This window comes from Panthera leo, chromosome D1 (assembly GCF_018350215.1).
Source record: "Panthera leo isolate Ple1 chromosome D1, P.leo_Ple1_pat1.1, whole genome shotgun sequence".
Classification (NCBI taxonomy): domain Eukaryota; kingdom Metazoa; phylum Chordata; class Mammalia; order Carnivora; family Felidae; genus Panthera; species Panthera leo.
Window position 1 is genome coordinate 20,836,229 of NC_056688.1, and position 27,979 is coordinate 20,864,207.

At 38.5% G+C, this 27,979-nt stretch overlaps 2 protein-coding genes across 2 annotated transcripts; both read right to left on the minus strand.

Moving 5' to 3' along the window:
* Positions 1 to 1,230: 1,230 nt before the first annotated feature.
* Positions 1,231 to 2,178, minus strand: LOC122201060 (olfactory receptor 6M1-like). The gene has a single exon (XM_042906952.1). The coding sequence runs from the start codon at positions 2,176 to 2,178 to the stop codon at positions 1,231 to 1,233; it is 948 nt and encodes a 315-aa protein (XP_042762886.1).
* Positions 2,179 to 22,535: 20,357 nt separating this feature from the next.
* LOC122200807 (olfactory receptor 6M1-like) lies at positions 22,536 to 27,630 on the minus strand. Its single transcript, XM_042906564.1, has 2 exons — positions 27,491 to 27,630; positions 22,536 to 23,716 (listed from the first exon to the last, which is right to left on the minus strand). Exon 2 carries the CDS (start codon positions 23,684 to 23,686, stop codon positions 22,739 to 22,741), a length of 948 nt encoding a protein of 315 aa, XP_042762498.1. The 5' UTR covers positions 23,687 to 23,716; positions 27,491 to 27,630; the 3' UTR covers positions 22,536 to 22,738.
* Between the last annotated feature and the right edge of the window lie 349 nt (positions 27,631 to 27,979).

The following is a 27,979-nucleotide window of genomic DNA, read 5'->3' on the forward strand; positions in this document are numbered from 1 at the left end:
GTTGCCACATCAGTCAGCTGCCACAGTTGATTAGTCTAGACTCCCTGGTCCATTGTGGTCTCAAGATAATTGGTTTTCCTTCCAAGCCAGTTGCCTCTCACAGTCTATTCTTTTTTTTTTTTTTAAATTTTTTTTAATGTTTATTTTTGAGAATGAGACAGACAGATCATAAGCAGGAGAGGGGCAGAGAGAGGGAGACACAGAATCCGAAGCAGGCTCCAGGCTCTGAGCCGTCAGCACAGAACCCAACACGGGGCTCAAACCCACAAACCCCCGAGATCACAACCTGAGCCGAAGTCGGATGCTCAACCGACAGCCGTGCAGGCGCCCCTCTCATGGTCTATTCTAACTGTATCTTGGTCTGCCCTTATCTGCAGGTCTGCCAGACAGTTAGGGCAGGCAGGCAATGCCCTGGTTTCAGAAAAAAGTGGATAACTTCCGGGTTAACTCTTTTCCCTCTAAAGTTTCTTCCTGGTACAGTGAGGTGTACAGTAGACTGAAGTCTGCATTCTTTAAATTTGTGCCACCCTCCAGGGTATGGTTTGGGGCAAGAGGCTTAACCTCTGTGGACCTCGGTTTTGGAGATAATAGTATCAGCTTCTCAAGGTTAAGAGGATGAGGTGAGATATACAGATGTACATATTTAAGTATGCTGTACAAAGCTGGGATATTCTTCTTCCTTGTTTCGGTTAGTATCTACAGTCTTTAGCTGTCAGGGATGAAGCCAGGCATCTCAAACATCTGAAAAGAACCAGTTAGAAGTGCTCACTATTAGTTACCCATGGCTGTATTTCTTAGACTATCTTGGTTGGGCCTACAATAACAAAGAGAAAAAGGAAAATCACCAAATGTATTTCCCACATTACTGTTGAAAAAGCTAAGGTTCAGATATGCTAAGTGCCACATGATAAAAAAAAAAAGCAATAGATTCAGGCTTAAAATTCAGGGTTTTCTGACTTCAGTTAAGTATTTTTCATTGATTCATGATATTCTGTGTGTGAGATGGTCTAATAATAGAATTCAAAATGTGTTATTTTCTCTATGCTTGAATTGCCTCCCTTGGATCTTGACTACAATACTTTGTATCTGATGTGACGTGAAGCCTTTTTATATCTTCCCACATATCTTTGATTTTGTGGTTTCAAGCATGCATATCTCCGTATAGAGTCCAAGGGTTGAAAATAGCCATTCTTAGCAAATGAACTTACAAGTTCGCCTAGGCAAGAGAGTTCAAGTTCTCCTGTGTAATAAGGACATGATTTTGCTGATTGCTTCTCTCAAAACTTTTTTTACCTTTGCATTCCTTAGACTATAAATGAAGGGGTTCAGAAGAGGCGTCACCATAGTGGTGAGAACAGCAGTCACTTTGTCAAAATCCAGCGAACGGCTCTGGCTGGGCCTCACATACATGAAGATGTTGCTCCCATAGGCAATGGAGACAACTGTGATGTGAGAAGCACAGGTGGAAAATGCCTTCTGACGTCCTTGGGCTGAGGGGATGCGCAAAATGGTAGAAATGATGTAGGTGTAAGACACAATGGTGAGTACCAACGAGGTCAGGAGGACGAGGGAAGATAAGAGGAAGTTTATCATCTCAATGAAATGAGTGTCTATGCAAGCCACCTGTAGCAGAGGGGCAATGTCACAGAAAAAATGACTGATTTCTTTATAACAGTAGGGCAGTCTGGACACCACAATAGTTGGGCACAGCACTGAGAAGAAGGCTCCTACCCAGCATCCCAGAACCAGTAGGAGACAGACGTTGCTGTTCATGATGATGGTATAGCGCAGGGGGTTACAGATGGCCACGTAGCGGTCAAAGGACATCACCGCTAGGAGGATAAACTCCACTGTCCCCAAGAAAAAGAAGAAGTATGTTTGGGTTATGCAGCCAGCAAAAGATATGGTCTTCCTGTCCTCTAGAAGACAAGCTAATAGCTTTGGGGTAACTGAGGTAGTGTATAAAATGTCCAGAAATGACAAATTACTGAGGAAGAAGTACATTGGGGTTTGGAGGCGATTATCAGCCCATATTAGGGAAATGATGACAATATTTCCTGTGAGAGTTAACAGGTAAATAAACAAGAGGACCACAAAGAGGGAGATCTGAAGCTTCCGGATAACAGGGAAGGCAGTCAGGGTGAATTCAGTCACTGTGGTCTGATTTTGCATATCCATGGCATGCAATACTTAGTGGGCAGCACATCTCTGAAAAAAAAATTATAGAGATGAAAATCAGCTTAAATGAGTTTCAATTCTCAGTATCAGTGATAAATGTAAAGTAGTAAAAGCTTTGAACCAAGAGTCAAGAGTGATTTCATCCTGCCACTCACTCTAATAAATATAGAACCTTGGATAAGTTACATGACATCTTCTAACCTTGGTATTCTCATATTTGGCATTTTTGGTTGAATGGCATTTTCTCCATGGTCTCATTAAGCTCTAGCCTTTACGATGGTCATCTCTTGGACCCCGTGCTCCTTCCCTTCTCTCTTTCATTTTTCCTGATCTACCGTTTCCCTGGCTAAGTTCTGTGCTTGAGAAGAGAGAATCCTTAACTGAGAATCCCGTCAGTCCATTTGCAAAATGGTAAAAGGGAATGTTAAGGAAAGTTGAGTTACTTTTCTCCAAGTCATTTCAACCCTTCAGGTATCATCTACATAAAGGAGCAGAAACTACGAAACTGACCAAGAGCATCAAATGAAAGAGAACCTGTTTTGGTCTCTCCTCACATTTGTGATTGGTATCGCATGAGTCTTAAGGTGATCTCTGGTTGTCCCTGAGTTGTTCTGATGTGATAATAATTGATCTCCATAAGGCTGCATTGCTTTCTTTGTTTTTATTCTTATACTGATATGAAGGTTTTGATGTCTACACTGTTAAAGAACAAGTAAGTGCATATATATGGTTCATCATTTGCATAACCTATTTCAGACATTTGAAAAACCTCTACTGGGAAAATGATCAGTGTGTTTCTTTTTTGTTCCCTGCAATGCCATGGGTATGACAGGATCCAAAAGAATACCAAAGCTTTTCCCTTCCATTCCTTGACTGGGAATTCTTACAGGTTGTCTTAAATAGGTCTCTTATACCTCACATTCTTTTCGGCAATTTGGACAATCAGCTTGTTAACAGTAGTGAAAGAGAGATGATGGAGTTTGCAACGCTCATCTTGGAATACGGCTCAGGTTTGCTGAACATGTACTGCATGTCTGTATCCTTCAGTGAAGCTCTGCCTTTTGGTGTTTTATTTTGTAGCTAATCCTTTAGTTTTATGTTAAAATGACCAATTTATTAACTGAGCTAGGTTGTCTCTAGGTTTGGAACCCACTGAGTTCCTCTTGAAAGAAGGTCTTTTTCCTCAGGCACTCTCTCTCTGAAAAGTAATTGCTAGGAGTCTTCCTTTGCCTTAAAGACTTTTTGGGGGGGAGTGGATTTCCATTTGAAAAGTTTGCTGTGACTTTTCTGGTCCTTGTAGTTGCTCATTATTTGTATTCACCATTCATTTATTTCAAGACCAAACTGCTTTTAAGTAATCACAGGACCTTAAAGGGTCTGATCTATTGAAATAGGGTCTTGGTACCAGCCGGTGTGCTTCCACCACTAATACGATAATATTGATCCCTCCCCCCCACTGCTGCTGCATCCAGGTAACAAACTTCCAGACTGATTTCTACAGCACAAGGAGGCATAACCATATCTGGGTGGACATGTGTTAATGTTACTAAGATCTAATACAAAGACAGAATAGAGCATGGTATGTGTACAAGTAGAAATGCTTTGAATTTCCCTCTCATTTCCCCCTTCCCGCCCTCCTTACTGACAACACCAGAGATGAGTGGGTGTTAAGACACACTGATGTGCATTCTCACGAACTGCCTGTCATCTACTCCATTGTTCCTTCCATTCATCTAGCCAATTGTTTCACAACATCTGTACTGTCATCGTTTCCCTTCTTGCCTCTGTAGTCTTTGATGAGCCTGATGGGAGCTTGATTCCTGTCTGGTATTGTAAGAGTCAGACAGTTTGGGATCTTCAAAAACACCGTGCCAGGGGGCGCCTGGGTGGCTCAGTCGGTTGGGCGTCCGACTTCGGCTCAGGTCATGATCTCACGGTCGGTGAGTTCGAGCCCCGCGTCGGGCTCTGTGCTGACCGCTCAGAGCCTGGAGCCTGTTTCAGATTCTGTGTCTCCCTCTCTCTCTGATCCTCCCCTGTTCATGGTCTGTCTCTCTCTGTCTCAAAAATAAATAAACATTAAAAAAAACAAAAAAACAAAAAAAACACACCGTGCCAGGTTTTAATAACAAGAATCTGGGAGGGTTGAACACAAATAGAATTGCTCTTTGCCGTGGTTGTCATTGGGTCATATAGGAATGGAAAAAAGGGGCATGGAGAGCTTTCTGTTCTGCTGAGTAAGGGTCAAAGAAACTTCTCTGAGACGAACTAAAGCTGTAGCATTGCTCTCCTTTGGGGAGTCTCTTCAGTTCATGGTAGTGGAAAAGAACTTGGCTTTGTGTGGGTCTTCTCTAGATGACCTCTGTGCTCTCCAGAGCCCATCATGTCCAAGGGGAAATGGTTGTGGATTAGACCATCTGTGCTGGCAATTTAATTGTAAGTTTGCCAACTTAAGGCTTTCATTGGGGGAGGGGAGATTTTTTTCTTCATTACCATTTGTGGATCCTTAAAAAATGGCATTGAATCGCATATTTGCATGTTTCAAGATGCCGGATTTAGTGAGATAAATGTGGACTAATGGAAAAATCATAGCAGATTTTCAGTCAGAGAACCTGTGTTGTTTACTTTTTCTCTTGTGGCCACTTGAGTGAGTGGCCTTTAATGAGACTCGTAAGTACCCTGTCTTGACTGTTTTCTCTCTAACGTGAGGATGATGACACTCCAGGTTCCGGTCCTCAGCTAGGGCCCAGCCCAGTAATGTTTCTATACTTGGCGTTCGGTACATGTTTGTTAAGAACATGGGGATGGGGAAGCAGAAACAGAAAAGAACTAAGATGTAGTGGGGAATGGGGGTGAGAGATAATTTGGGATCTTTGCTGCTGTCAGTAAAATGTGACAAAGTTTAATTGTAACTGAAGTACATTAAAAACTTTCATCTTCAGACTTAGGGTAGAGCTCTAATACTTGACATCTGCTGACAGTAGAAGTTTTGGGAAAGCAGTAATTACACTTTAATTCATCAAATCTACATGTAAACAAACGTAGTGAGACCCAAACTGCTTATCATATAAATACGGATAATTGCATATTATAGGATACTTACATCATGCCGATTGTCGCACTGTCGGTATTTTCTCCATTCAAGTTATGTTAACAAACTAGAAATCTGAGTATGTTTTTCCTACTGCATGCCATCCGTTTTTCTTTCAATTCTGTTATTGCTTCAGTGTTGGATTCCGTGTAAATCTCAGTCTTAGTCTGAGTCTGTTTTCCCACGTGGTACTTAACTGCCCTTTCAGAACCACACCAAATGGTTATTCCGTGTTTGCTGAAGTGTTCCATCCGTCTTCCTCTGAATGGAAAACAGTCCTTTTTAGTAATTTCTATCAGTTTTTTAAGTTCTTTTTTGTATTTCCACAGAAAAATTTAAATCTTGACTTACACCAGGATGAATCCAAGTGGTATATTATCATTTAATCTTTCATGTTACACGTCCAGTGAGTCTCCATCTCAGGTATTCCTCTGAGTTTCAAGCAATGTGGATTCTGAAGCACATTTTTGCCAAGAAGAGCGGAAGAGTGAGGTTTGGCGATGAATGGGGGAGTCCCACACAACCGAATCACGAGCAGGTCCTCTGACTCCTATTTTAGATCTCTGGCAAAAGTGACCAAAAGCTTCTCAAATTTCAGTTGGGTTTTTGTTTCTTTGTCTGTTTTTAGTGGCAGGAATGTAATTTCCTCTCTATTTAGTGAATTTCTCTTTCTTCTGTGGATGCACCCAGAAACGTGGAATTATTCAAACACAGGACGTTAGAGCAGAAGAGAACTCCACAGGCGGATGAGTCAGCCGGCCCCCAAATATCCTGCAATGTCTCCACCAAGGTACTGCCCAGTGATGCTAAACTCACTGTTTCTTGAGGCAACTCATTCTACCCTCATGGGCCTGATTGTCAGGAGAATTCATATTTGCTTTCACTAAAACATCTCTCTGAACTCTCACCCTTTGTTAGGTCATCCATATTCATTCATTGGGGATATTGTGACTTGATTGTAAATGTAACCGTCTTTATTTACTCACTCCAGAAAATAACATTACTCTGCCTCTATTGAATATGAACTTTGATAGTTAATGAGATTCTGTGTTCACCTTCAGAGATTTGGTTTACAATGGCACCTGGGATTATGGCATAAAAAAAGGTTAATTATGACTACTGGAATCACAGAACATGAGAATTGAAGTAACGAATCAGTTATAAAGTTAAGGTCTCCTGGGAGAATCTCTTGGTTGTTTATTTTATTTATTTAAAGAGAAATTTATAGAGCTGGTTTAAAGCCTTAGGGAACTAGAAACTTGGAAAACTTAAAAGCATGTTTTTTCTGAAATGGCCGTAATGTACTGAAATAAGCTTTAAGTTGCTTTCCAAACAGATCATTTACATAGATTTTTATGTCTATGTACATATTTTAAATCTATTTTATTGCTGTGTGATGTACACATAATAGAAAATTCAAGTGTACAGTTGGTTGAGTTTTGACACGTAGATACACTCATTTAGCCACCAGTAACTTTATGATGGTTAACAGTATTTCATTCTCCTAGATAGTTCCCTGTGCCCTTAGTAAATGCACTCCCTCCCCACCTTTGCTCCTGATAACCACTGATGCATTTTCTGTCAATGTAATGTTGAATTTTCTGGAAATTTCTCTAAATGCAGTCTTACTGCATGTAGTTTTTTGCGTTTGTTTTCTTTCACTCAATCAGATGCTTTGCGATTAATCCAAGTGTTTCTGGTATCAGAAGTTTCTTTCTTTGTATAACTGAGGATTATCTATAATATAGATTGTGTAGATATATCACAGTTTGTTTCTCTAGTCACTAGATGATGGATACTTGAGTTTTTTTCAGTATTTGGCTATTATGAATAAAACATCTATAAAGAGTTCATTTTTTAATGTCTATGTATTTTGAGAGAGAGAGAGAGAGAGAGAGTGAGAGAGAGTAAGCACACACACAAGAGCAGGGGAGGGGCAGAATGAGAGAGGGAGAGAGAGAATCTCAAGCAGGGTCCCTGCTGTCAGCTCACAGACCACCCAATTTGAGGTTCGACCCCTTGAACTGTGAGATCATGACCTAAGCCGAAATCAAGGATTGGAAGTTTAACTGACTGAGACACCCAGCTGCCCAGAACAGTTCGTGCATTATCTGAGCATCTGCTTTCACTTCTGTTAGATACATCCTAGAAGTAGGATTCCTATGTTTCGTGGTAAGTAAATGTTTATTTATAAGAAACTGTCAAGATGTTCTCCAAAGTCATTGTGCCATTTTCATTTGTACTGGTAATCTGTCAGACTCTCCTAGTCCCATACCCTTGCGTGTTGGTGTCAGTCTTTTACATTTCAGCCATTTTAGTGCACGTTTGGTGGCATAATCTAATGTATTACATTAAAAAAATTTTTAAGCTTTATTGATGTATGATTGATAAATGAAATGCATCTATTTGAAGTGTACATCATGAAGATTTGACGTAAATATATATTTTGGAAAATTATTGTCACATCCTTCACCACATATAGTTTCCTTTCCTTTCCTTTCCTTTCCTTTCCTTTTTCTTTCCTTCCTTCTTCCTTCCTTCCTTCCTTCCTTCCTTCCTCTTTTTTCTTTTTCTTTCTTTCTTTCTTTCTTTCTTTCTTTCTTTCTTTCTTTCTTTCTTTCTTTCTTTCTTCTTTCTTTCTTCTTTCTTCTTTCTTTCTTTCTTTCTTTCTTTCTTTCTTTCTTTCTTTCTTTCTTCTTTCTGCTTCTTTTTGGTGAGCATGTTTAAGGTCCACTGTGTTAGCAAATTTCAAGCACATTGTACAGCATTACTGTGGTCCTCATGCTGTATGTTAGATATACAGAGCTTATTCATTTTATAACTGAGGGTTTTGTGTCTCTGCCTAGCACCTCTCCATCTTCCTTTATTCCTTAGCCTCTGATAACCACCATTCTACTCTCTGTTTCTGCAAGTTTGACTTTTTTTATTGCATGAAAAGGTGAGAGCACATATAGTATTTTTTTACATGTTCTATTTTCACTTAGCATAATATCCTCTAGGCTCATCCATGTTATTGTAAGTGGCAGGATTCTCTTCTTTTTTAGGCAGAATAATATTTTATTGTATATATACTGCATCTTCTTTATCTACTCATCCATCAATGGACACTGAGGATGTTTCGCTATCTTGGCTATTGTGAATCATGATGTGATGAACTTGAGAGTGCAGATATCTCTTTGAGACACCGATTTTGTTTCCTTTGGATATATACCCAGCAGCGGAATTGCTGAATCTTATGGGCTTTCTATTTTTATGTGTTTGAGGAACCTCCACAGTGTATTCCATAGTACCTGAACGATTCATATCACCAACAATAATGCTCAAAAATGCCATTTTCCCACATCCTTGCCGCCATGTTACCTGTTGTCTTTTTGATGACAGCCATTCTTTTTTTTTTAATGTTTATTTTTATTTTGAGAGAGAGTACAAGCAGAGGAGGGGGAGGGAAGGAGAGAGAGAGAGAGAGAGAGAGAGAGAGAGAGAGAGAAAATCCCAAGCAGGCTCTACCCTGTCAGCCCAGAGCCCAATGTGGGGTTGGATCCCACGAACCATGAGATTATGACCCGAGCCGAAATCAAGAGTCAGATGCTCAACCTACTGAGCCACCAGGAGGCCCTTGATGACAGCCATTCTCACAGGTGTGGGTGATTTCTCATTGTGTTGTGATTTGCATTTCCCTGATTAGTGATATTGAACACTTTTTAGTGTATTGACCATTTGCAGGTCTTCTTTGGAGAAATGTCTATTCAAATACTTTGCCCATTTTTCAATGGGTTATATGTTTTTGTTTTGTTTTGTTTGTTATTTGTTTGCTTCGCTATTTGAGTTGTATAAGTTCCTTATGTATTTTAAATATTGAACCCCTATCAAGATATATAATTTTCAAAGATTTTTCCCATTCTGTAGGTTGCCTTGTCACTCTGTTGGTTGTTTCCTTTGCTGTGAAGAAGCTTTGTAGTCTGATGGTAGTCTCGTTTGTTTATTTTTGTTTTTCGTTTTTGCCTGTGCTTCTGATGTCATATCCAAAAAAACAAAACAAAACAAAACAAGACAAAAAACAAACAAACAAAAAAACCAAAAACCAAAAACCAAAAACAAAAAAAAAACCACTGCCAAGGCCAATGTCAAAGGGCTTTTTCTCTATGTTTTTTTTTTTTTCCAGGAGTTTGATGATTTCAAGACTTACATTGAAATCTTTAATCAATTTTGAGGTACTTTTTGTGATTGGTGTAAGGTAAGGGTCCAGTTTCATTCTTTTGCATGTCGATGTCCAGTTTTCCTATTATCATTTTTTTGAAGAAGCTCTCCCCTTTGTGTGTTCTGGGCAGTCTTGCAAAGGATGGATTGATGACATATGCATGGGTTTATATCTGGGCTTTGAATTCTCTTCCACTGGTCTATGTGTCTGTTTTTATGTCAGTACTATATTGTTTTGATTACTAGAGCTATATTTATAAGATAGCTTGAAATCAGGAAGTGCAATGCCTCCAAATTTGTTCTTCTTTCTTAAAATTTCTTTGGCTATTTGGGATCTTTTATGGTTTCACATGATTGTTTTCCTATGTTTGTGAAAAATGCCTGAAGAATTTTAAGAAAGATTGCATCGAATCTGCAGATCACTTTGGTTAGCATGAACATGTTTGCAATATACATTCTTCTAATCCATAAACAGCTTTCCTCTCGTCACTGATTTCCACATATTTGTAGTTTTTCCAGTTCTCTTCTTGTGATTGATTTCCAGTTTCATACCATTGTGGTTAGGAAATTCTGGTGCCTGGTATGATTTCAATCTCCTTGAATTTCTTAAGACTTGTATCGTGACCTGACATAGTCTCTGTCCTGAGAATGTTCTATGTGTGCTTGAGAATAAGATGTGTTCTGTTGCTGTTGGATGCGATGTTTTGAAGGTGCTAGTTCTGTTCAGTCTAACGTATAGTTCAAGTCCAATGTTTTCTTACTGATTTTCTGTCTGAATGATCTTTCCATTGTTGAAAGTGGGAAATTGAAACCCTCTATTATTTTACTGTATTGTTGTCTACTTCTTCCTTCAGATCTGCTAGTATTTGCTTAATTTATTTAAGTACTCTGATATTGGGTCCATTTATACTTATAATTGTTGTATCCTCTTGATGAATTGACACCTTTATCACTATTATCAGCCACTCTTTCTAATTTCCCTCCTCCAACCATGTCAACACTGGTTATTGTCTTTATATTTTGAGATTATCTGAGTTGATCAGGGTAAGTTGTCTTGCTTCTCACGGAGATCTCTGTCTCTGAACACTTACATCTTAGCTTAGCTTAGCTCTGAGACAATAGTAAACAGTTCTTTATCCTCTAAATATTGTTATAATCTCTTATCACTTTAAAGAAGCCATTGCATCATATACTGGCCTCCATTGTCTCTTTTTTAAAAAAATTTTTAATGTTGATTTGTATTTGAGAGAGAGAGAGAAAAAGCAGGGGAGGGGCAGAGAGAGAGGGAGTGTGGATTCTGTGTGAATACAAAGCAGGCTCCAGGCTCTGAGCTGTCAGCACAGAGCCTGATGTGGGGCTCGAACTCACAAACTGTGAGATTATGACCTGAACCGAAGTTGATGCCTGAGCCACCCAGGCGCCCCATGGCCTCCGTTATTTCTGATGAGAAATGAAGCATAATGCTTTTTGTTGTCTATTTTTAAATACTGTCTCTTTGTTTTTGCATTTCAGCAATTTCTAGTGATTTCTTTTTTTTGAATTTATCCTAATTGGGCTTCCTAAGGTTCTTAGACCTTTGGGCTGATATGTTTCATTACTTTTGGAAAATGCTTTCTCTTCTCTCTTTTAATAGTCTTCTGTCCTGTTTTTTCTCTATTCCATTCTGGAACTCCACTTACACATGTGTAAGACCTTTTGCTATTAGCCCATATGTCTTGGATACCTTTAAAAACTCTTCTTTTTCTTTGTATTGTAGTTTGAATAGTTTATACTAAGTGCTATTTAAGGTTACTGATCCTTTCTTCTTCTGTTAACACCATGGAATGACTTGTTGGGATGAGCATTGGGTGTTGTATGGAAACCAATTTGTCAATAAATGATGTTAAAAACCGCCATTGAATGGATTTGTTATTTTTCATAGTATAGCTTTTGCTTCCAGCCTTTCATTAAATTCATTTTATATTCTTTTTTTTAAAGTTTATTTATCTTGAGAGAGAGAGTGTGTGAGTGGGGTGGGGGGCAGAGAGAGAATTTCGAGCAGGCTCCACACTTGAGCCTGACAAGGGGCTCGAACTCACAAACCTCGGGATCATGACCTGAGTAGTAACCGAGAGCTGGATGCTTAACCAATGGAGACACCCAGGTGCTCCCATTAAATTCATTTTAATATTGCCCATATCTCTGAGTGAATTTTACATCTATTCATGGTTGTTTTCCACCCTTTTCACTAATTTCTTTAACAGATGAACTGTAGTGAGTTTGAAGTTCTTGTCTACAAATTCTAGCATCTGGGAGTATGCTCTCATTGACTGATCTTTTCTCTCAATTGGGGATTATTTTCTTGCTTATTTGCATATCTCATACTTTAACATTTTATGTTCAACGTTATGATAAAAGATCATGACAGACCAAAGTAGATCACATGTATCCAAAAAAGACCATTTCCCTTTCTGTCAGGTCACCAGGAAAGACTTCTGGTTTATTGATTTTCTTTGTGATTTTTCTCTATTAATTTTATTGGTTCCTCGTTTTTGCTATTTCTTTCCTTTTGAATTTGTTCTTCTTTTGCCAGATTATTAAGGTGCAAGCTTAGATCATTGATATGAGACTTCACTTCTTTTTGCATCTAAGCTTTATATAAAAATTAATTGATTATTTTAATTTACATCCAAGTTAGTTATCATATGGTGCAATAATGATTTCAGGAGTAGATTCTAGTGATTCATCCCCTATGTATGACACCCAGTGCTCATTCATCCCAACAAGTGTCTTCCTTAATGCCCCTGACCCATTTAGACCATCCCACCATCACAATCCCTCCAGCAACCCTCTGTTCTCTGTATTTAAGAGTCTCTCATGTTTTGTCCCCCTCCCTGTTTCTATATTATTTTTGCTTCCCTTCCCTTGTGTTCATCTGTTTTGTATCTTAAATTCCTCATATGAATGAAGTTATATGATATTTTTCTTTCTCTGACTGACTAATTTCATTTAGCATAATACCCTCTTGTTCCATCCGCATTGTTCAAATGGCAAGATTTCATTCTTTTTGATTGCAGGCTAGTACTCCATTGTGTGTGTGTGTGTGTGTGTGTGTGTGTGTGTGTGTGTGTATATATATATACACCACATCTTCTTTATCCATTCATCCATTGATGGAAATTTGTGCTCTTTCCATACTTTGGCTATTGTTGATACAATGTGCTGCTATAAACATTGTGGTGCATGTGTCCCTTCGAAACAGCACACCTGTATCCCTTGGATAAATACCTAGTAATGTGATTGCTGAGTTGTAGGGTAGTTCTATTTTTAATTTTTTGAGGAATGTCCATACTGTTTTCCAGAGTGGCTGCACCAGTTTGCATTCCCACCAGCAGTGCAAAAATGATCCTACCAATCTAGGCTTTTAATGCTATATTTTTCTCTTTAAACTTTCCCTTCGTTGTGTGCTACTAATTTTGTTATATTGTGTTTTTATTTTCTTTGTCTTTTCCTTTGTCTTTTTTAAGATTTTGTTTTTAAAGTAATCTCTACACCCAACGTGGGTATTGAAATCACAACCCCGAGATCAAGAGTCACAGGCTCCCCCGACTGAGCCAGCCAGGTGCCCCTGTGTTTTTATTTTCATTCAATTCCAAATATTTTAAAATTTCCCACCTGACCCCCTCTTTGGACCATAGATCATTTAATGTCTTTGTTTTATAATTTCCAAATATTTTGGGATTTCATACATACCCCTTTTACTAGTTTAACTCTGTTTTGGTCGGAGAATATATTTTGCACAATTTTGAATATATGATCTTTCTCCTTTTTAGTATGACTATTGCTATTTTAAGTTGAGTGTATTGCTGCCTGAAAAAAAGAGATTATTTCCTTAATCTTTAATTTTTTTCACATAGGTGAAACTATGTGACTAATTCTAGCCTAACAGATGCAAATAGAATTTTTGAGTGGGTCTACTACTAAGGTTTCTTAAAAGAGAGGGAATAATCCTTTTCTCCTTTATTCCTTCTTGCATGTTTGGAGGTTAACATATAATAGCTAGAGTGCCAACAATCATTCAGGACCACAAGTTGACCTTGAGGATGGAAGTGGTTTGTAAGGGTGACAGAGCAAAAAGATAAGAGTTTTCCATTCATGTTATGCTTGAATCTTGCAAAACAGCCTTACTTTTTCTTCATTCCTTATACCTTTTAATTTTTCTTTTTTCTTACTCCATAGGCTAGGCTTTAATGGGTGATATTTAATATTTAATAGAAATGGTGATATGTTTTCTCATTTGTTATTTTGTTTATTTATTTATATTTATTTTATTTTATTAAGTAGGCTCCATGCCCAACGTGGAGCCCAATTCAGGACTTGAACTCACAACCCTGATATCAAGACCTGAGCTGAGATCAAGAGTTGGATGCTTAACCAACTGAGCCACTCAGGCACCCTTCATTTGTTATTTTAAGGGGGAATATGTATCATTATTAAAAACGATAATTTTTAAAATTTTTTTATTTTTACATTTATTTATTTTTGAGACAGAGAGAGACAGAGCATGAACGGGGGAGGGTCAGAGAGAGAGGGAGACACAGAATCCGAAACAGGCTCCAGGCTCTGAGCTGTCAGCACAGAGCCCGATGCGGGGCTCGAACTCACAGACCGCGAGATCATGACCTGAGCGGAAGTTGGACGCCCAACAGACTGAGCCACCCGGCGCCCCCAAAACGATAATTTTTGAATGTGTTAGATATAGATACTGTTTATCAGATTAAGACAATTTTCCTGTAGACTTAGTTTGCAAAGAAGTTTTATAATTAATGGAGGTTGAATATTATCAGCTATATTCTGCGTCTCTTACAAAGAAAAATAGTTTGTGTTGGCATGGTAAATTGTGGCTTTTGATTTTTTGATGTCAAACTATTTTTGCATTCCTGGCATACACCCAACTCTTGCACATATCTGAATCCTGTTTGCTAGTATTTTCTTGAAGATTTTTTCATCTGGATTCATGGGTGAAATTAGCCCGTACTTTTTCTTTCTTATATAATCTGATGTTGGGATCTAAGTTAAAGTAGCCTTTAAAACTTTACATACTGCTTTGTTAGTCAAGTTAACAATAAATTATATTAAAAATTAGTAAGAGTTTTTACATTAAAAAGTTCTCTTGGTGAGTTATATATTTGATAAATTCACTTGTAAATTTATCTGAGCCTGGAATTTTCCTTATGTGGGGATATGAGAAAATTACATAAAAGGCACCATAATTTAAAATTTAGTTTGAGGGGCACCTGGGTGGCTCAGTCGGTTAAGCAGCCAACTTCGGCTCAGGTCATGATCTCACAGTTCATGAGTTTGAGCCCTGCATAGGGCTCTATGCTGATAGCTCGGAGCCTGGAGCCTGCTTCGAATTCTGTGTCTTCTTCTCTCTCTGGTCTTCCCCTACTCATGCTCTGTCTTTCTCTCCTTCAAAAATAAATAAATTAAAAAAAAATTAAAAAAAATTTAGTTTGAAAGCTTTGATGATGGTATATGACCATAAACCACCTACCTGTTCAAATAAGATATAGAACATTTTATTTGTCCTAGAAAGTTCCTTCACATCCTTCCCAGTCATTGTATACCTCTCATTGCCTGCAATAATTTTCTGATTTCTATTAGCATAGGTCAGAATTGCCTGTTTGTGGACTTCACAAAATGTAATCATATGGTTCTTTTGCATTTGGGTGATTTTGTTCAACATAATATTTTTCCAAATTCATGCAGGTTATTGTATGTCTCAGTAGCTTCCTCCATATTAATGTTGAATAATATTCCATTGCCAAAACATACCACATCTGTCTACTCAGTATCCTGTGGATAGACATTTGGGTTATGTTTAGTGTTTAGCTATTATGAATAAATATGTTTTGCACACTTAAGTATTTTTTTTATAGACCTATGTTTTCATTTCTCTTGGTTAAATTGGATACAGTACTACATATAGTATTGTCAGCTCATAGGGTAGAGAGGTATGTTTAACTTTACCAAAAAAATGCTGAATTTCCAAAAGTGATTGTACTATTTGATACTCATGCCAGAATTTTATATTTCAGATTCTTGTTGCCAGCACTTAATGTTGCCTGCTTCAAAAAAAAAAGTTTTAGCTAATTTAGTAGATGTAAAATGTCTCCATATGATGTGAATATGCATTTTCCTGATGCCCAATAATGCGGAGATTCTTTTCATGTTACTAGTGGTCAAAAATAAGTCTTCTCTACAGTTCCTGTTCAAGTTTATTGTACATTTAAAAAACTTTTTTATTGTTGATTTGTAGGAGTTCTTTGTATTGAAAACGAGATTAGTTTTAAAAATTGTGTTTTTATTGTTGATTTGTAGGAGTTTTCCATATAATCAAGATACATATTCTTTGTTAAATGTGTGTATCGCAAATATTTTTCTAAGTCTTTATCTTACTGATTCATTTACTTAACTTTGTATTTGGACTAGAAGGACATTTTAATGTTGATGGAATCTATTTTATAAATTGTTTTTTGAGGGTTAGCATTGATTTTTTTTTCTTTTTTTGCTTTTCTAAGAAGTTTGTTACTCCAAGGTCACAGGGTTTTTTTCCTGTGTCTTCTCCTACGAACTTTGTGGTTTTAGCTTAGTTTATGTATGGACGGATGCAACTGTGATTTTTTTATATGAATATTTGGTTGTTATAGCACCATTTCTCGGAAAAGCTTGGATTTTTGATTAGGCTTGTCATCTTTGCAAGAATATCTGTGGGTTTATCTCTCAATTTTCTGTTTTGTTCCACTGATTTTAACCTATCCTTATGCTGATCCCATGTACTCCGGATTTATAAAAAATCTGGAAATCTTGAAATCAGTTGTAAATGCCCTCAACTTTATTCTTTCTTTTTGATGATTTTGTCAGTTTTATTTTATTTATTTATTTTTTAATGGTTTTATTTATTTTTGAGAGAGAGAGAGAGAGAGAGAGAGAGAGAGAACATGAGCAGGGGAGGGGCAGAGAGAGAGAGGGAGACAGAATCTGAAGCAGGCTCCAGGCTCTGAGCTGTCAGTACAGAGCCTGATGCAGGCTCAAACTCGTAAACCAGGAGATCATGAGCTGAACTGAAATCAGAAGCTTAACTGACTGAGCCTCCCAGGTGCCCTGATTTTGTCAATAGATGTTTTAAAATTCTATTATCTGGAATATTTTCTATAAGATAGGAATTATTTGCTTACCCAAATTTGTCAAAAGTCATCTATACGGTTTTCTGCTCCTCATTTGCTGGGAGTTTTAAATGATTATTTTAATATACATAAATGCTAATTTGCCTGTTTATGTTTTCTATTTCTCTCTGTACACCTTTTGACATTTGGTATTCTTTTGGGAATTCATGTATTGAATCTCAGGTTTTAATATCTTTATTTAAAACTCATCTGGATTTTAAAATTTATTCCATGCTTGTATCTGTATTTTCTACTTTTTATTCTATATTTCATTTATTTTTTTATCTTTTCTCTCCTTACTTTCTCTCTCCCACTGATAAATCTTGACAGGGGTGTACTTATGTTAGAAAGCTTTTCTCAGAACTGGGTTTTGGTTTGTGGGTTTTTGTTGTTGTTGTTGTCATTTATATATAGTCCTATTTCATTTATATCTGAAATTATCTTTATAATTTCCACTTTTTTGTTGTTGTTTATTTGTTCTATCCCTCTTTTCCTATTCTGTTGAGTTTAATGTTCAGTTGTTTTATTTTAAAGTTTATAAAAAATTGTTGATAAATGAATTTAAATGTGGAAATTATTCCACAGGCAGTAATTAGCTGTGTTATATTTTCATTGTTACTCAATTTAAAATATTTCATACTTCCCTTTGAAATATCAGTAAAAAAAATTCTTTTAAAGTTTATTTATCTTTGAGAGACAAATTTAGACAGAACATGAGCAGGGGAGGGGCAGAGAGAGAGAGGAAGACACGGAATCCGAAGCAGGCTCCAGGCTCTGAGCTGTCAGCGTAGAGCCCGACGCAGGGCTTGAACCCACAAGCCGTGAGACCGTGACCTGAGCTGAAGTCAGATGCTCAACCTACTGATCCACCCAGGTGCCCTGAAATACCATTTTAAATAAAAAGATGATTTAACATTATTTACTTCAAGCCTAGGAGATTTTGTTTAGTCACCTTTTATCATTGATTTGCACTTTGCCCCTGCATGACAAGAGAATACAGGGACAAGTTGCTATAGCTTGTATTACCTACTCAAGAAAAGGGGGCAGTGAGGGTATACTGTATGCCAGGGTCTAGCAATCCCAGACAACTTTTTCCACCAAGCTGTTTCTTGTTTTTTATCATTTCATTTCCACCTCCTAATTCATTGCTATAACCATAGCAGAATAACCTCTTTCTTGGATTTAATGGGATGAACGTAGTAAGTGTAAGTGCTAATGAGGGGAAACTAATTTCCAGGATTCATGGAGAATATAGCCTTGCCCAAATCAGTCGTATTCTCTGTGGCCTACATGGGATGAGACGTGTTTGCCTACACAAGTGAAATGATACACTGCACTTTTTATATACTCTCCTAAAGTTAGGTGATGACTCAGAATTCAGTTCTACGTCAGGAGGGCATATGCATGCATTTCAGCACATGAAGAGACTATATAATTATTAATAGCAATAGAATAACTTGATATTTTATCTACTGGTCATATATAGTGTTCTCTTATTTACCGTGTTATTTCAAGTTCCTCTTTTTTACAATAATTGATGGTTGGGGAGCCTGGGTGGCTCAGTTGGTTAAGCGTCCGACTTAAGCTCAGGTCATGATCTCATGGTCCGTGGGTTTGGGCCCCGCGTCGGGCTCTGTGCTGACAGCTCGGAGCCTGGAGCCTGTTTCAGATTCTGTGTCTCCCTCTCTCTCCGCATCTCCTCTGCTTTTGGTCTCTCTCTCTCTCTCTCTCTCTCAAAACTAAATAAATGAACATTAAAGAAAATAAACCAAAAAACCCAATAATTACATGGTTATATGATGGTCGTTTCTTTTCAAGGTCTGTGCTCAGAATGGCTAAAAAACCTAAAAGAAGGTAAGATTTAAAAAACTATTCATTACTATAAATTTTGTAGCCAGAAGGAACTTACACATTATTATTTTTGACATTATCATATTTTAAAAAGAGGAGCCTTATTTAGTGCCAAATGCTGAAAATCAGAAAGCATCTTGGGGCCCGAGGGTGGCTCAGTAGGTTAAGAGTCTGACTTTGGCTCAGGTCATGATCTTACGGTTCATGAGTTTGAGTCCTGTGTGGGGCTCTGTGCTGACAGCTCGGAGCCTGGAGCCTGCTTCAGATTCTGTGTCTCCCTCTCTCTGCCCCTCTCCCACTTAAGCTCCCTCTCTCTGTCTCTCTGATTTTCTCAAAAATAAATAAATAAATAATAAATAAATAAAACATTAAAAAAAGAAACTGTGTTACTGAATGAATCCCTTGTTAATGTTAAAGAACATCCTTGGGATAAGCCAGCAATTCTAGATGATAAATAATTGTTTTTTATAAACAATAAGCAATTGTTTTTTATAAATAATAAAGAGTTTTTAAAGATATCAGACAAAATACACAACTCTGAAATGTACCACATGTACACACACACACACACACACACACACACACACATTTTAGTATATTTCAAGAATGAAGCAAACACTCATCTGTGGTTGTACCCCCTGTTATTAATTTGTCAAGTTAACATTTCTTAAGTGGAGAAGAGGGTGCCTGCCGAGGGTGAGCTGCAGTCGAACAGACCACAAGAGGAGTTATGATAGAGTTTATTACTCACAGGTCTTGGAGGAGGCACCTGGCATACCTTGGGGGGGCTTCTCTTGGAGGCAGAATGCAGACAGAGAGGAATCACCCGGGGCATATGCCTTCATTAGAACCTGGAGGGCTTTGGGGTTCCCGGGCTAAAGCCACATTGGTCAATTGTAACCAAAAGAGTGAGTTTTGGTAAGTTACACTGGGGCCTTATTGAAGGGGCGCACAAAGGGAAGGTGCTGGTGGATGGGGAAGACGGTTGAGCACAAGGACCGTGGGGGAGGTCGTGTCAGAAAGTGACCTATGTCTGTGACTCTGCAGACTGCTATCTAGGGTGTGTGCTTGCGTGAGGGGACTAGTGTCAGTTTAAAGTCACAGCAGGCTGCTTGGCCAAATGGGTGCCAAGGCAGCAATACCATGGAGTAGCTTAGCTAAACTCTTGACTACCGATGACAAATAATTTGGTATGTTTTACTGCATTTTTGTGGTGTTATTGAGGTGTATGTTCATAGTTGTTGTTACCGAATACTGTATTACAACTGAGTCAGGAGGAAGGAGCACGTGAGAATTACCTGGCAAGTGGAAGGATCAGTGAATTCATTAAACTCATTACATTTGACAGTGTTTCCCTGGTTGGGATGCCCTTCATCCTTAGTTGGAGGAAGTTATCTAGCTTATCCAGCAAGTGGATGTGCTTTGAATTTTCTACTGGCTCTTTTGGTCTATTCCTCCTCCTTCTCTCATGTTGAAAAAGGTAAAATGCCTTGTCATGGTTGAATATGGGAAAAGTAAGGGGCTTTACAGGTGTCCCAAAATTTGGGACAGATCTTGAGCCAAAATTAACCCAAACAACCATAAATTCAACTACTACTAGACAGTAAAAGAAAACATTCAGTTACCCGACAAGAAACAATTATCTCAAACTGACATTGACTGTCCATCCAAACTCTTAAACTATCACTAAGTTTTAAACTAGACTACTTCTCAGTCATCTTTGTACTAACTTAACTTATTAGAATCAATGTAGAAACTGCTATTATTATCCTCTCTTATAACAATATTGATCATGGGGTGCTTGGGTGGCTCAGTTGGTTAAGTGTCCAGCTCTGGTTTTGACTCAGGTCATGATCTCACGGTTTGTGGGATTGGACCCTGAATCAGTCTCTGTGCTGACAGTGGTGAGTCTGCTTGGGATTCTCTCTCTCCCTCTTTCTCTGTCTCCCCCCCCCCCTCCCCACGGATGCTCTCTCTCTCTCTCAAAATAAATAAACATTAAAGAAGTGTTGATCATAAGAATAATAATCAACATCAAAGTAAAACAGTATATTTGTGTTATTTTTCAGAGTTTATGAAGTCTTTTTATATTTGCAGTTGCAAGGCTGGCCAACCTGGGGCCAGCCCCAGGTGGGGACCAAAATTCTGCTTCATTTCCCTTATGCACTCCAGTTTTTCTTTTCTGTATTAATGATACTAGAATAGGGGTATTGAGTAACATGGGAACTCATGAAAAACAGGAAAACAGCACAAAGGGACACTATATCATCTCTGCCTAACAATAATTGAAAGAAAAACAAACATGGTTAATTTAAAATATGCATTGCCCAGATATTTTGCTGATTTTTTTCTAGTCTGTCATTATCTGGGGTTTATAAATACTTCTGGTTTTAAGTGATGACAATGAGAGAGTTTAGGATTTAATATTGGCTTTAAAAAATCCTACTGTGCTCTGTTCTTTATTTTTCCTTTCTTGGATCATGACCACTAGCAACATAATGCTGGCAAGCAGAATAATGACACCTAAAGATATTCATGTCCTAATTCCCAGAATCTGTGAATATGTTACTTTACTTGGCAGAAAGGATTTTGTAAATGTAATGCAGGAAAAGGACCTTGAGTTGGTGATATTATTCTGGATATCAGGGTGGGCCCACTCCTATCCAATGAGTCCTTAAAAGTGGAGAGCTTTGTCAGCCAAGTCATAGGGGAGATGGAAGAAGGAGAGATTTGAGACTTGAGAGATACATGTCCTGCTATTGTTGGCTTTGAAGGTAGAGGAAGGGGGGCCATGAGTCAAGGACTGAAGCATCTTCTAGAAACTGGGAACGGCCCTTGGGTGATAGCCAGCGAGCAAGAAAACAGGACCTTGGTCCCACAGCTTCAAGGAAGGGAATTCTGTCAACAAGTCAGTTGGATAGGGAATGGATTTTCCCCTATAGCCCCTGGAAAGGAATGCAGCCTGCTGAATTTGGGCTGGGGAGGCTTGTATTGAACTTGTGACCCACCGAACAGTCAGATGATAAATCTGTGTTATTTTAAGCTGCTAACTTTGTTATGGCAGCATTAGGAAGCTAATATACTAACGTCCCAAATCTTATTTTATTTAGTGTCTGAAAATGAGGGCAGAGAAGATCCTATATGAATGCTTCATTCCTGGTGATATTGTTCTAGTTTCTTCTGATCTTTAGACATTCGTTTGCCGCAATATCTTAGGATGGATGGTGTTCCTTTATGATATTCTGAATCCATCCTTAAGGCAGCACTTTCTCTGCCTGTTTTCCCAAGATAGAGTCACGTCAATTCTTAAGGTGTCAGTCATTGTTCATGCAGCTAGAAGGTTAATGACCACTCCAGTCATAACCTATTTTGATCTTACAGATGCTTATTGTCTTATTCCTATATTTACACTGTCTTTCAGAGTACTTGTCCCATAGCACCTGTTCAGTGATGGTAAGAACAGAAGGCAATGTAACTCTTTGCCAATCTTTCCTCTTACAAAGAACCGAATCAGGGGAGGACATCTCACTTCGATTGGGCCAATTGCATCCTCTTTCCAGGAATTTGGATTTTGAACTGAGAGGAGTTATAATATATATTCTTATAAATTCCATGTATATCGATACATAAGTTCCTATTTAGGCACGCTATAGAAACCCTGGGATATGTTACAGCTCTTCCTTATTTTTGTATTACTATTCCTACTATATTTTTCTATAGTATTTAGCTGTCAAGATGAAGCCAATCATCTTTCATCATCTTAAATCCTGAGAGGGAGCATTATTTTATATTTACCTGTGTTTGATTTCCTTAGGCTATCTTGGTTAAGCCTATAGTAAAAAGTAAAAAAAAAAGAGAAAGGAAAAGCATAAACTATTTCCTACTTTACCGATGAGTAAACTAAGGTTCAGATAGGCTAAGTTTCACGGGATAAAAAAATAATAGAGCCAGGCTTAAATTTCAGATTATTGACATATGTATTTGTCATTAATTTATGTTATCCTGTGCATGAATTGCCCAAAAAGGGCTCAAACATATTATTTTCTCTATGCTTGAATTGTCTGCTCTGCACCTTGACTACAATACTTTGTATCTGATGTGACATGAAACCTTTTTATATCTTCCCACAAATCTGTGATTTTATGGTCTTCAAGCATGCTTTTCTCCACATAGAGTCCAAGAGTTGAAAAAAAAGCCATTCTTAGCAAACGAACGTTCAGGTTCTCTTGTGTAATAAAGATATAATTTTGTTGATTGCTTCTCTCAAAACTTCTTTTACCTTTTCATTTCTCAGACTGTAAATGAAAGGGTTCAGAAGAGGGGTCACCATTACGGTCATGACAGCAGTCACTTTGTCAAAATCCAGTGAACGGCTCTGGCTGGGCCTCACATACATGAAGATGTTGCTCCCATAGGCAATGGAGACGACCGTGATGTGAGAAGCACAGGTGGAAAATGCCTTCTGACGTCCTTGGGCTGAGGGGATGTGCAAAATGGTAGAAATGATGTAGGTGTAAGACACAATGGTGAGTACCAGTGAGGTCAGGAGGACGAAGGAAGATAAGAGGAAGTTTATCATCTCAATGAAATGAGTGTCTATGCAGGCCACCTGTAGCAGAGGGGCAATGTCACAGAAAAAATGACTGATTTCTTTATAACAGTAGGCCAGTCTGGACACCACAATAATTGGGCACAGCACTGAGAAGAAGGCTCCTACCCAGCATCCCAGAACCAGTAGGAGACAGACGTTGCTGTTCATGATGATGGTATAGCGCAGGGGGTTACAGATGGCCACGTAGCGGTCAAAGGACATCACCGCTAGGAGGATAAACTCCACTGTCCCCAAGAAAAAGAAGAAGTATATTTGAATCATGCAGCCAGCAAAAGATATGGTCTTCCTGTCCTCTAGAAGACAAGCTAATAGCTTTGGGGTAACTGAGGTAGTGTATAAAATGTCCAGAAATGACAAATTACTGAGGAAGAAGTACATTGGGGTTTGGAGGCGATTATCAGCCCATATTAGGGAAATGATGACAATATTTCCTGTGAGAGTTAACAGGTAAATAAACAAGAGGACCACAAAGAGGGAGATCTGAAGCTTCCGGATAACAGGGAAGGCAGTCAGGGTGAATTCAGTCACTGTGGTCTGATTTTGCATATCCATGGCATGCAATACTTAGTGGGCAGCACATCTCTGAAAAAAAAATTATAGAGATGAAAATCAGCTTAAATGAGTTTCAATTCTCAGTATCAGTGATAAATGTAAAGTAGTAAAAGCTTTGAACCAAGAGTCAAGAGTGATTTCATCCTGCCACTCACTCTAATAAATATAGAACCTTGGATAAGTTACATGACATCTTCTAACCTTGGTATTCTCATATTTGGCATTTTTGGTTGAATGACATTTTCTCCATGGTCTCATTAAGCTCTAGCCTTTATGATGGTCATCTCTTGGACCCCGTGCTCCTTCCCTTCTCTCTTTCATTTTTCCTGATCTACCGTTTCCCTGGCTAAGTTCTGTGCTTGAGAAGAGAGAATCCTTAACTGAGAATCCCGTCAGTCCATTTGCAAAATGGTAAAAGGGAATGTTAAGGAAAGTTGAGTTACTTTTCTCCAAGTCATTTCAACCCTTCAGGTATCATCTACATAAAGGAGCAGAAACTACGAAACTGACCAAGAGCATCAAATGAAAGAGAACCTGTTTTGGTCTCTCCTCACATTTGTGATTGGTATCGCATGAGTCTTAAGGTGATCTCTGGTTGTCCCTGAGTTGTTCTGATGTGATAATAATTGATCTCCATAAGGCTTCATTGCTTTCTTTGTTTTTATTCTTATACTGATATAAAGGTTTTGATGTCTACACTGTTAAAGAACAAGTAAGTGCATATATATAGTTCATCATTTGCATAACCTATTTCAGACATTTGAAAACCTCTACTGGGAAAATGATCAGTGTGTTTCTTTTTTGTTCCCTGCAATGCCATGTGTATGGCAGGATCCAAAAGAATACCAAAGCTTTTCCCTTCCATTCCTTGACTGGGAATTCTTACAGGTTGTCTTAAATCGGTCTCTTATACCTCACATTGTTTTCAGCAATTTGGACAATCAGCTTGTTAATAGTGGTGAAAGAAAGTGAATGCAGATGATGTTGTTGGAAATGCTCATCTTGGAATACGGCTCAGGTTTGCTGAACATGTACTGCATGTCTGTATAGTTCAGTGTAGCTGAATTTATTTTGTAGCTAATCCTTTAGTTTTATGTTAAAATTAAATTGGTTAAAATGACCAATAATGAACCTGAACTAGGTTGTCTCTAGGTGTGGAACGCACTGAGTTCGTCTTGAAAGAAGGTCACTTTCTCTTTCTGAAATGTAATTCCTAGGAGTATTTTTCCTTTTTTTCTTTTTTATTTTTTGTTTTGAACTTGTTTTCTTTTTTATTTTTTTAAATTTACATCCAAATTAGTTAGCATATAGTGCAACAGTGATTTCAGGAGTAGATTCCTTAGTGCCCCTTACCCATTTAGCCCACCCCCCCTCCCACAACCCCTCCTGTAACCCTCAGTTTGTTCTCCATATTTATGAGTCTCTTCTGTTTTGTCCCCCTCCCTGTTTTTATATTATTTTTGTTTCCCTTCCCTTATGTTCATCTGTTTTGTCTCTTAAAGTCTTCATATGAGTGAAGTCATATGATTTTGGGCTTTCTCTGACTAATTTCACTTAGCATCACACCCTCCAGTTCCATCCAGGTAGTTGCAAATGGCAAGATTTCATTCTTTTTCACTGCCGAGTAATACTCCACTGTATATATATATATATATATATATATATATATATATATATATATATACCACATATTCTTTATCCATTCATCCATCGATGGACATTTGGGCTCTTTCCATACTTTGCCCATTGTTGATAGTGCTGCTATAAACATGGGGGTGCATGTGTCCCTTTGAAACAGCACACCTGTATCCCTTGGATAAATGCCTAGTAGTGCAATTGCTGGCTCGTAAGGTAGTTCTATTTTTAATTTTTTGAGGAACCTTCACACTGTTTTCCAGAATGGCTGCACTGACTGCATTCCCGTAGGAGTATTTTTCCTTGAAGACTTTTGTTTTTGATGGATTTCCATTTGAAAAGTTTGCTGTGACTTTTCTGGTCCTTGTAGTTGCTCATTATTTGTATTCACCATTCATTTACTCTAGAAACAAACTACCTTTAAGTTATCAAAAGACCTCAAAGGGTCTGATCTATTGAAATAGGGTCTTGGTACCAGCCGGTGTGTTTCCACCACTAATACGATAATATTGATCCCTCCCCCCACTGTTGCTGCATCCAGGTAACAAACTTCCAGACTGATTTCTACAGCACAAGGAGGCATAACCATATCTGGGTGGACATGTGTTAATGTTACTAAGATCTAATACAAAGACAGAATAGAGCATGGTATGTGTACAAGTAGAAATGCTTTGAATTTCCCTCTCATTTCCCCCTTCCCGCCCTCCTTACTGACAACACCAGAGATGAGTGGGTGTTAAGACACACTGATGTGCATTCTCACGAACTGCCTGTCATCTACTCCATTGTTCCTTCCATTCATCTAGCCAATTGTTTCACAACATCTGTACTGTCATCGTTTCCCTTCTTGCCTCTGTAGTCTTTGATGAGCCTGATGGGAGCTTGATTCCTGTCTGGTATTGTAAGAGTCAGACAGTTTGGGATCTTCAAAAACACCGTGCCAGGGGGCGCCTGGGTGGCTCAGTCGGTTGGGCGTCCGACTTCGGCTCAGGTCATGATCTCACGGTCGGTGAGTTCGAGCCCCGCGTCGGGCTCTGTGCTGACCGCTCAGAGCCTGGAGCCTGTTTCAGATTCTGTGTCTCCCTCTCTCTCTGATCCTCCCCTGTTCATGGTCTGTCTCTCTCTGTCTCAAAAATAAATAAACATTAAAAAAAACAAAAAAACAAAAAAAAAACACCGTGCCAGGTTTTAATAACAAGAATCTGGGAGGGTTGAACACAAATAGAATTGCTCTTTGCCATGGTTGTCATTGGGTCATATAGGAATGGAAAAAAGGGGCATGGAGAGCTTTCTGTTCTGCTGAGTAAGGGTCAAAGAAACTTCTCTGAGACGAACTAAAGCTGTAGCATTGCTCTCCTTTGGGGAGTCTCTTCAGTTCATGGTAGTGGAAAAGAACTTGGCTTTGTGTGGGTCTTCTCTAGATGACCTCTGTGCTCTCCAGAGCCCATCATGTCCAAGGGGAAATGGTTGTGGATTAGACCATCTGTGCTGGCAATTTAATTGTAAGTTTGCCAACTTAAGGCTTTCATTGGGGGAGGGGAGATTTTTTTCTTCATTACCATTTGTGGATCCTTAAAAAATGGCATTGAATCGCATATTTGCATGTTTCAAGATGCCGGATTTAGTGAGATAAATGTGGACTAATGGAAAAATCATAGCAGATTTTCAGTCAGAGAACCTGTGTTGTTTACTTTTTCTCTTGTGGCCACTTGAGTGAGTGGCCTTTAATGAGACTCGTAAGTACCCTGTCTTGACTGTTTTCTCTCTAACGTGAGGATGATGACACTCCAGGTTCCGGTCCTCAGCTAGGGCCCAGCCCAGTAATGTTTCTATACTTGGCGTTCGGTACATGTTTGTTAAGAACATGGGGATGGGGAAGCAGAAACAGAAAAGAACTAAGATGTAGTGGGGAATGGGGGTGAGAGATAATTTGGGATCTTTGCTGCTGTCAGTAAAATGTGACAAAGTTTAATTGTAACTGAAGTACATTAAAAACTTTCATCTTCAGACTTAGGGTAGAGCTCTAATACTTGACGTCTGCTGACAGTAGAAGTTTTGGGAAAGCAGTAATTACACTTTAATTCGTCAAATATACATGTAAACAAGTGTAGTGAGACCCAAACTGCTTATCATATAAATACGGATAATTGCATATTATAGGATACTTACATCACGCCGATTGTCGCACAGTCGGTATTTTCTCCATTCAAGTTATGTTAACAAACTAGAAATCTGGGTATGTTTTTCCTACTGCATCCCATCCGTTTTTCTTTATATTCTGTTATTGCTTCAGTGTTGGATTCCGTGTAAATCTCAGTCTTAGCCTGAGTCTGTTTTCCCACGTGGTACTTAACCGCCCTTTCAGAACCACACCAAATGGTTATTCGCTGTTTGCTGAAGTGTTCCATCCGTCTTCCTCTGAATGGAAAACAGTCCTTTTTAGTAATTTCTATCAGTTTTTTTCAGTTCTTTTTTGTATTTCCACAGAAAAATTTAAATCTTGACTTACACCAGGATGAATCCAAGTGGTATATTATCATTTAATCTTTCATGTTACACGTCCAGTGAGTCTCCATCTCAGGTATTCCTCTGAGTTTCAAGCAATGTGGATTCTGAAGCACATTTTTGCCAAGAAGAGCAGAAGAGTGAGGTTTGGCG

Excerpts from the sequence above, each read along its gene's own strand:
- LOC122201060 (XM_042906952.1), bottom strand. The coding sequence starts at position 2,178 with ATGGATATGCAAAATCAGACCACAGTGACTGAATTCACCCTGACTGCC.
- LOC122200807 (XM_042906564.1), bottom strand. The coding sequence starts at position 23,686 with ATGGATATGCAAAATCAGACCACAGTGACTGAATTCACCCTGACTGCC.